This window comes from Limulus polyphemus, unplaced genomic scaffold (genome assembly GCF_000517525.1).
Source record: "Limulus polyphemus unplaced genomic scaffold, Limulus_polyphemus-2.1.2 Scaffold2047, whole genome shotgun sequence".
NCBI lineage: Eukaryota > Metazoa > Arthropoda > Merostomata > Xiphosura > Limulidae > Limulus > Limulus polyphemus.
The window spans coordinates 126,197-136,545 of NW_013667657.1; the positions used below are offsets into that span (position 1 = coordinate 126,197).

Consider the following 10,349-nt stretch of genomic DNA (forward strand, 5'->3'; position numbering starts at 1 on the left):
ACATTGTATTTTTTTATTGAATTTTGAATACCTAAAGTGAGAAACTGTTTTATGGATTTGTGTTTGTGATGCTATTCAATAGCTGGTGCCACATTGTATTTTTTTATTGAATTTTGAATACCTAAAGTGTGAAACTGTTTTATGGATTTGTGTTTGTGATGCTATTCAATAGCTGGTGCCACATTGTATTTTTTATTGAATTTTGAATACCTAAAGTGTGAAACTGTTTTATGGATTTGTGTTTGTGATGCTATTCAATAGCTGGTGCCACATTGTATTTTTTTGTTGAATTTTGAATACCTAAAGTGTGAAACTGTTTTATGGATTTGTGTTTGTGATGCTATTCAATAGCTGGTGCCACACTGTATTTTTTTGTTGAATTTTGAATACCTAAAGTGTGAAACTGTTTTATGGATTTGTATTTGTGATGCTATTCAATAGCTGGTGCCACACTGTATTTTTTTATTTCGGTCATGTACATTTATTTTTTATCCCATTTAAAGAATTAGTTATAAAAGTACAAACTAAGAATTACAAAGTAAAAGTAAAAGATTGTTAAAGTGAAATATCTTAAACCGTGATTATCACACAACACACTGATTATGATAGTTCTTAGAAATCTTACCTAAAAACAACCTTATGAGGCATGAAAATAGGACCTTGAAAGACATAAAGCAAAGTATATTTTGTCATTCTGATACTGTCAACTGAGGGTTAAACAAATGTTACTGGAAAACCTGAAGACATTTAGTAAACAGTAAATAAGTGATGGAATGTCATTCACAAACACAAATTCTCTATACAGGATTAGATATGGATATGCTTGCATAAGTACTAATGACAAAACTAAGAATGAAAGCTTAAGATTTATTTATAGAGAAAAATGGATATAATTTTTGGATTCAGCAAACAGGAATTATGGAAGAACATGTAAAAATTTCAAGACAATAAAACCATCGCAGGCCTGTGTTATCAATGCTTATCTACAGTAACGTTTCAATATCCAAAATTGTAATAAGTAACCCATAAAATAATACATTTTATTATTACTTTGCTTAAGAATGGCAAATTCAATCTGCTAAACATGATGGACCTCACATTAGCAAAACCTAACAAGAGCAAGTAGCCATAGTGATGGACCTGTCTACACACATGGAGTGGAGTAGCTAATACTTCTGTATAAAACGTCTCTGATCTGATTTAATATTTTTAAACCAACATGCAAGTGCTTCTCTAGCACTGTTCATTTCTTATTATTTACCACTTATTACAGTGCTAGGAGACACCAGTGATAGGAGACACCTTCATTTCTTATTATTTACCATTTACAGTGCTAGGAGACACCTTCATTTCTTATTATTTACCACTTAAATGCTAGGAGACACCTTCATTTCTTATTATTTACCACGTAAGTGGTAAATAATAAGAAATGAAGGTGTCTCCTAGCACTGTAAGTGGTAAATAATAAGAAATGAAGGTGTCTCCTAGCACTGTAAGTGGTAAATAATAAGAAATGAAGGTGTCTCCTAGCACTTTAAGTGGTAAATAATAAGAAATGAAGGTGTCTCCTAGCACTTTTCATTTCTTATTATTTACCACTTAGGTGTCTCCTAGCACTTTAAGTGGTAAATAATAAGAAATGAAGGTGTCTCCTAGCACTGTAAATGGTAAATAATAAGAAATGAAGGTGTCTATTCTGGAAGAATGATTACAAACTATTTGTACTTTAAGAGAAGGTAAAACACTACAGTTAGTTTTACACGTAATAACAGAATCAGATATTCTCACCATCAAAACTATAAAGAGCTGTTGCAGTTCCTATAACTGGTAACGGAACGTCACTGGAATCTTCCAGACTATCAAAGTCTGGATCAAAGCTTGCATTCATTTCTTCGTGGGTATGAACTGTCATATCATCATCTATAATACTATATTGAGAGATTTCACAATTTTCAATTACTCCTACTTTATTATTCAACTACTAGCATATATGAATTGGTTATTTTAAAAGTAAGGTAATAACATGTGTTCTTCTACAGACTCAATCAAGGGTACAATTTCTACTTGACTTAATTTATTGCATGTTCTCTCAAAGATAAAACAGGTAAAATCTACAAACGATCTGTTAGTTGATGAAGTGTATAAAACGTTTTCACTGCTATGAGTAATAATGTGATTTATCTTTCTTTAGAAAAACATCAAAGTATTTTCATGTATGCATGTGAAACAAAAAAAAGTAAATTAAACTAGAGCAGATACATTTTTATGGTAATACACTGTATCTTACGTATACATACTGAAAGTTTCAATTAGTTTGCCAGTAAAATGTGAAAAGAAAGTGTTACAGTATCTTACACAGGAAACGTAAAATTTAGATTTTCCTTTCTAATGCTGTTAGCAGACAATAAACATTCAATGGATGTAAAAGATTACAAGCTGGTGCATCTGTGTGGACTTTAGAAACTCCGTAAGTACGTCTGAACATTATACGGAATGACGGTATGAAACTGAATCAAACTCATATGGGGTCAGAATAAAAATGGAATACCTAAAAACGTAGGAAGTAGAATTATTTTAGTGAAAGTAATAAAGAACGTGTGTATGGAATATATCTATCTTGATGTAACGAAACTGAGAAAATAGGAATTACGAAAAAATGTACCACAAAGTCTTCACAACCATATGCATTTACATTATTCACAAACCACACAAAAACAAGAACATATAAATTCTAGACTACAGTACTTTCACACATATAAGAATAATCTCTATATACATTTCAAACATCTAATATAATACTTTTGCCACATAACTTTAGATAAAACATATTAAAATACAGTAACCTCTACTGCTTTTTTTTTGTTCTGTGTACTTTTCAACTTCTTGGTTAATAGTTTTAAAATACACACACATCTTTATCATCTTACCTACAACATGTTACAGCTGGGTCTTGAGTTGAAACTTTGAAGTTCTTTGCATTAATTATACTTGATTCTGAAACACTCTTGAACAAACCGTTAGAATTCTTTGGAATTGGGGGAGTAACAGACGCAATGTCTGCATCTGCAAGATAGTCCTAAAATAATAATAATAATAAATGGTAAAAAATAAGGTAATTAAATCATAATGTTAAGATACAAGAGAGAATCCTCAATAGCCACAGCACTTGAAATTCTTTTAGGCAGGATTAGAGTAAATTAATCTATGAGATCTTTTTTTTTTTTTCCTTTTATTAGTTATATTTTTGTGTTCCAGCAATACCAAGCGTAAGGTATGCATATACCTGATTTTATTTTATTACTCATCAGGATCTCTACCAGCTACCTCAAACTGAAATTCTTTTAGGCTAGATTAAAGTAAATTAATCTTTGAGACCTTGAGTGTGGTCAAATACATCAAAGGAAAGGGTTTGATGTCCTGAGTCCAAAACTGTAATTAGATCTCAAATCAGTCAAAAACTCAGAGCCATTCCATGAGCCACTGTGTCGCAGCTAATAATAAAGGGTGTATCAGTTTTGAGCTCTCACATTGATAATTACTGATCATATAAGTGTTACCCAGGAGTATTGTTTGTTTGTAATTAAGCACAAAGCTACACTATGGGCTATCTGTGCTCTGCCCACCACGGGTATCGAAACCCGGATTCTAGCGTTGTAAGTCCGCAGACATACAGCTGTGCCACTGGGGGGCACCCAGGAGTAGCTAAGTTCATATCATTTACAATTCGGTCTGTTGTCTTAAGCATGCTTTGCATCTCAATTTTGTAGGAAGTGTGCTCTGATTAAAAATTAATTTAATATTCTGTTACTTTTCAAATGTAACTTAGGAAACATGGATATGTATGTAAGGAAATGTTTCTTGTCCACACTTCAAAATTAAAAAAACAAAATACCTTTTTTCTATACATATTTTCAGAATATAACTGTATTTTTACACAAAATTCAATTGATAAGTCTGCATTTAACTGGTGTACATTACAAAGCATGTTTTAAAAACATCTTAGTTTATTTCTATACCATACTTTTCAAGATTTTCATTTAATGTAATTCCCATTGGACAACAGAATACATTATTGTAAAACAATAACATTTTTTATTGTAGGTTCTTTGCCTATGTTTCACAGTCTCTTATTATGTTATTATAATGCTTCAGTTTCAGCCTCTTTTTTGTTATTTAAATTTTCCATGATAAACTCAAGATAAAATGTCAATAATAAAATCTCTCTTCATAGTATCATGTCAGGTTTTTGTTTCCACTTACTAAATTATAGTTATCTAAGTAATCTTTAGTGCCACATTAAGTGTACTACTTTTAAAAATTCAATTAATCTCTGACTTGGTGTGTGATTTCAAGGCTGGTAGAAAAGACAAATGTTGATAAAACACTTAAGTATATTATCTTCTTTGATGTGAATTTTATATTGAACTAAGTTTTTATGGTCAGGTCTACCTGATACTTCTGGAGTTTCCTCTGTAAATGGTCAAGTTTCTGTTCATGTTCATGCAATTGTACATCAACACTTTCAGGATTACCCATTCCTTGATTGGCTGTATAAACCTCCTTCACCTTTAACAATCCATCCCTAAGGATCAACACAAATAATTTTGATCAGTGGTTCAAAAAACAAAAGTTCTGAATTAGTGAAAAATGAGGAAACCCTCATCAATTAAACAAACTTATTGTTTCACTATAAGCATAATTTGCACGTCTACTAATATTAAAATAATGATAATGTAATCACAGTAAACACCTCTACTCTCTAAGAAATTCCAGATGAATTTATCCTAGTGAAAAGAAACAATAAAAAGAGTAAGATATTGTTTAACATGTAAGGGAACATTCACATACATTAGTATGGTTCAGGATAGCCTGTTACTGTGAGAAACAATGCTTTTCAAGGTTAGACAAAGTTATTTATCTTGCTATATGTGGCAGCATTTCCTACTGATCATTTAAACACAACAAAAAACAATAATAATACATAAAACTGAGATGAAAGAATGTCAGCTGAAGGTACAGTATTCTTAATAGACAAATCTACATGGTAAAATAGTTATTAAAAAAAACTAATTTATGTATTTCATTTTAAAAGCAACAACTCAATACTCCCCATCCACAACAACCACTATTTTAAATAGTAACAAGTATATAACAAATATTACATAAATGGAAAAACAAAGTTTAGTTTCATACTGCAATATAATAAATCAAACAAACACTCTTCTGGAGAAACACACAGTAGTTTTACCTGAAAGATCCCTCTACCTAAGTCAGTAATCAATATCAAATGTCAGCTTAAGAAATAAATACTTCTATTGCTTGATATTAAGTACAAAATATGGTATTATATAACTACAGTTTTGACGATAACCCCGAAATGAAGATCAATGTTATTTTAAGATATGTGAATAACATTAATAAATTCCTAGCTTCATACCTAAAATAACACATTGTGTAGGACAAACAGAAAAAAATAGAACTTTACCTTACTACAGTTTCTTTTTGGATATTCAGATGGATCTGATTGATTTTTTGTTGAAGTTTTTTCTTTCTTTGTGCTGGAGGTAAGCCACTGTAGTCATCTTTAGCATCATTACTTGCATTCTGTCATAGTGTTATCAAAACAAACAACAGAACATTGAAAGGTTAACATCATCACCTGTATGCTGTCATAATGTTATTAAAATAAACACATGTAACATTGAAAGGTTAATATTGTCACCTGTATACTGTCATAATGTTATCAAAATAAATAACAAAACATTGAAATGCTAACATCATCATTTGCTTGCTGTCATAAAGTTATCTAAATTAACAACAGAACACTGAAAGGTTAATATCATCACTTGCTTGCTGTTATAATGTTATCAAGATAAACAACAGAACATTGAAAGGTTAATTAACATCACAAGCTTGCTGTCGTAATGTTATCAAAATAAACACCAGTAACATTGAAAGGTTAACATCATCACTTACTTGCAATTCATCAAACTAAACAGCAGTAACACTGAAAGGTTAACATCATCACCTGTCTGCTGTCATAATGTTATCAAACTAAACACCAGTAACATTGAAAGGTTAACATCATCACTTGCTTGATGTTATAATATTATCAAACTAAATCCCAGTAACATTAAAAGGTTAACATCATTTCCAATTTACTGTCAAAATGTTATCAAAATAAACAACAGAACATTGAAAGGTGAACATTGTCATCTGCATGCTATCATAATGTCATAAACTAAACACCAGTAACATTGAAAGGTGAACATTGTCATCTGCATGCAGTCATAATGTTATAAAAATAAAAAACACATAATAGTGGCATGCTGTTGTACAGTGTTATCAAAAGTTAACATTTTACTAAACTGAAAATATATTTCCAATAATATTAGGTCATCAAGAAGTTAATGTTGCATATTGGAACATTTTCATTAACCACCCCACAAAAAAAGTACATCACGTATAATAGTTAAACAAACTGCCTAAAAGTCATGTTATTGTAGCCTATATAATGTGTAAAGTTTAGTATACTCTAATCCTTTATAGTGATGGTACATGATGAGAAACACATTCGGCATGAAATGTTGTTTGAATACAAGAAGGGAAACAACGCTTCTGTAGCCACAAAGAATATCAAAGAAGTTTATAGAAATGTTTTGAACTTTCATAAGTGTAAATGATGGTTCAGAAAATTTTGTTCAGGTGACTTTAGCCTTAAAAACTGTAATGGCAGAGGCCGATATGTTGGAAATGATATTGACGCCCTGAAGACGCTTCTTGAATCTAACCCAAGGCAACACACACTCGTGAAATGGCCATGAAATTGCATGTCTCTTATGATACAATACGTAAACATCTAAGAAATATGGGAAAACTTTATAAAGGTGGTGCTTGGGTGCCTCACAAACTCTCTGATGATCAATGTTTCCAGCATGTGAACACTGCTTCGTCTCTTTTGGCGCGTAATGAGCATGAACCATTTTTGAATAGAATTGTCACTAGTGATAAAAAATAGATTTTTCTATGCGAATATTAAACTCCAAAAACAATGGTTCAGTCCTAGATAAAAACCACTTCCGACCCCAAAACCTGGACTCCATCTGCAGAAAAGTGATGCTTTGCATTTAGTGGGGCATCAAAGGAGTAATTCATTTTGAACTTCTCAATACACAGCGAACTGTCAATGCAGAGATCTATAGTTAGCAACTGGAACATTTAAATCAAGCTCTTCATCAAAAATGCCCCTTCACTCGTCAATCAGAAAGGTGTTCTTCTTCTCCATGACAACGCATGTCCACATGTAGCATGTTTGATACAACACAAGATTATGGGGTTGGATTGGGAAGTTCTCCTCCATCCATCATATTCTACAGATATGGCACCATCAGATTGCCATCTTTTTCGTTCACTGCAACGCCATCTTAGTGGGAAAACATATGCAAATATGGAAAGTGTTAAAGAGGACAATGACATGTTTTTTGCTTCAAAGTCAAGTGATTTCTTTAATGATGGCATTAACAACCTGATTGTAAGATGGAAAAGCATCATCGATGAGAATGGAGACTATTTCATTTAATAAATGTTTTCTTTTGATATACAAGTTGTTTGGGTTTTTTCATCTAAAAAAAAAGCGATATTAATTTCTTGACGACCTTATACTTACCTCCACTGACACTATCGCTATTTCTCAATCTCCAGGAATCCCACTCTTTGCCTATCTAAGCATTGATAATGCTTGTTTCATCTTTTATACCTCACTCAAATGCCCTTAGCAAATTCTAATTTGCAAAATTCTCCACCAACTTCAGTGCACCCTATCTGTATATAAGCATCTCATTCAGATAATGTAATAACTTTTTCGAGACATAAACTGGCTTTTAGTGGGAAGGTAGGGCAGAAGAATGTCAGTGGAGGTTAGTATTATTGAAAATACATTTTCAGTTTAGGAAAAAGTTAACTTCCAACACATTACCTCCACTGACACTATAGCTAGAATTCCACATTGACAAAGTGGAGAGGCCGGTGCATGCATGAACCATACAGAAAGTGTCTGTATAAAACAGGAGTGTACCAAGATAAAGAGTGTGGGAACTGCAACAACATCCAGAACAGGTATGCTCTTGGCCTGGAACTCAGTTCCTATAGCAAAGATGGAATAGAATATGAGTAAACATCAGTATAGGCCAGCCCCAACCAGATAACCAAGTTCCACAACTCTGGGTTGGAATTAAGGGGTCTTGGTACCGATATCCCATGTTGGTAGCTAGAGCTATTGGACCTCAATATTATATATATATATGTTTGATTGGATCCCAAGTTGAAGCCATTTCGCACCACCAGAATCATGACGAAAAAGTAAGCAACACTGGTGGACAAACTTTCTCATCCACCTGAAGAAGTCCAAAAGGCAACACCCCAAGCTCAGAAGACGGGATTGTGTGTGCCATACTCAACCAAAGGAACAGAACTCATGTGGTCTGTAATTATGAACATTCATCCTCACTCCCCAACCAAGTAGACAAGGAGTATTCCACTTGCTCCTGGAATTATGGAGAGGACATGGAACCTGTGCTCAACAAAGGACCTAAGATGGGACCACTTCACGTTCGGAATTATGAGGAGATAGTAGATTTCCTTCGATGAACAATATGTGAAACAGACATTGATCAAAGAGAAGGGCCATGCACTCCCAAACTGGACAGCTTCATGTCAAATCTGAACTGAAATCACGAGTAGGCTCCCGTGGAGGCTGGTGCCACTCCTACTAACATCTGGGGAAAACGTCCAGGGACTTGAGTAGGAGGGCCCCCAACTTCGCCCTCTTCTCCAAGAGTAGAGGAACAAACTCAAACACTCTGGAGGAACAGACTCTGTCTGCTACCCAGCAACTGGAAACTGGGGGTGATAAGGACTACCGAGCTCCACTAGTAGAGTCTGGGGAGTCCTGAGGAACAGTGCTTTGGAAGCTGTGCAATACGTGAACCAAGTTCCCTCTATTTTTAAAAGAAAACTGATCCCAATATATTCAACCTGGAGATCAGCAGGGATGGGCAGGATCCCTTTTAGCTTTACTCATGATAGTCCATGTGTGGAAGTCTATAATGATAAGGTAATACCATCCAGTAGGTGCCTAGATGGTCTTATGGAACATCCCATTTTGACAGAGCCTGTTGCAACCTGTAGTAATTATAGTGAAAGAGGTTTCTAGTGTGGAATTGAAAAGAGAAAGCATACCTGCCTAGGCAACACTCGCCATAGAGTGAGATCTAGTGAAAAATAAAAGAACCCTGGAAATAAAAAAGAGTATATAACTGAGGAAAATAATCAACTCTGGTTAACCCTTTCAAGATGGGTCATGGGTGAAAGGCCATGTGATCTCGTTTGTTAACTTGTATTCAAAATTTTATAGAACTACTTACTATTTCATGAATTTATGTCAATAAGTTTGGTATCAAACTGTAGATTATAATTCAAATTTTAGTACTATATATTACTCAATTTCTTAATTTAAAGGAAAATATTAAAACAGATAAACATCGATTTTTGTGTGTCACTTGGTATGTTGAATGCAACACTGGTTCAAATTAGATGTTTGTGAAGTCAAAACACTAAGTCTATAGTTTTGAACGAATTAGAAACTCAAATTACTGATATTGACAAGCTAGAATATAGATTAAAAACCTCTTATATTTTCAATTTGCTAAGATATTGCTCATGTAATAAATCAAACACCTCTTTCCATTTTTGGAAATGCTCCCTTATGTACACTTGCTTCTTTATATGACATGAATAACTAATCGGAAGCTTAGAATGTCCCCCTAGTGGCTTTATCAGCTATTTTAACAGACTTGGTGCCATTTCTTTCTTTTGAACCAACATTTCAACGAGGTAGGGTGTGTCTTTAGTCTGCTCGAAATTTCATATTTTTTTAGACTAAAATACACCTTAGTTACTAAGCTAGATAAATTATAGTGGAATTCTATGATAGTAATGTAGTAATTTATGATTTTTTAGTTATTCAAATGTATATATGAAACCTAAAAAAAAATATTTTGTTTCATATCCTCCAGGTGCAATTTTTTTAAAGGCTTAGCAACCTACGTTAAGCAGCAGCTGGGTACAACAGTTGTAACTAGAAGATATAATTGTTTGCTTTACTTCTTTAGTTACTGTTCTAAGTTTTAAGAAAAATAAGTTTAAGAACTTATTTCAAAATAGCAATACTTTATATACAATCGATGTGTTCGAAGGAAAACGAAGTTTGATTATAAACAAGATTACGACACTTATGATAAACAGCATTGTTTATTGACAAAAAGGGGACATGTAAGGCCTCCTATATTGAC

At 33.2% G+C, this 10,349-nt stretch overlaps 1 protein-coding gene across 1 annotated transcript in view; it reads right to left on the reverse strand.

Moving 5' to 3' along the window:
* The window catches only part of LOC111087355 (formin-binding protein 1-like), a 22,013-nt gene that overhangs the window by 5,661 nt on the left and 6,003 nt on the right, over positions 1–10,349 (reverse strand). Inside the window, exons 3-6 of the mRNA XM_022393708.1 lie at positions 5,486–5,604; positions 4,450–4,582; positions 2,928–3,076; positions 1,789–1,928 (exon numbers count right to left, since the gene is read on the reverse strand). Coding sequence (XP_022249416.1) covers positions 1,789–1,928; positions 2,928–3,076; positions 4,450–4,582; positions 5,486–5,604 — 541 coding nt within the window. The remainder of the gene's footprint in view (positions 1–1,788; positions 1,929–2,927; positions 3,077–4,449; positions 4,583–5,485; positions 5,605–10,349) is intronic.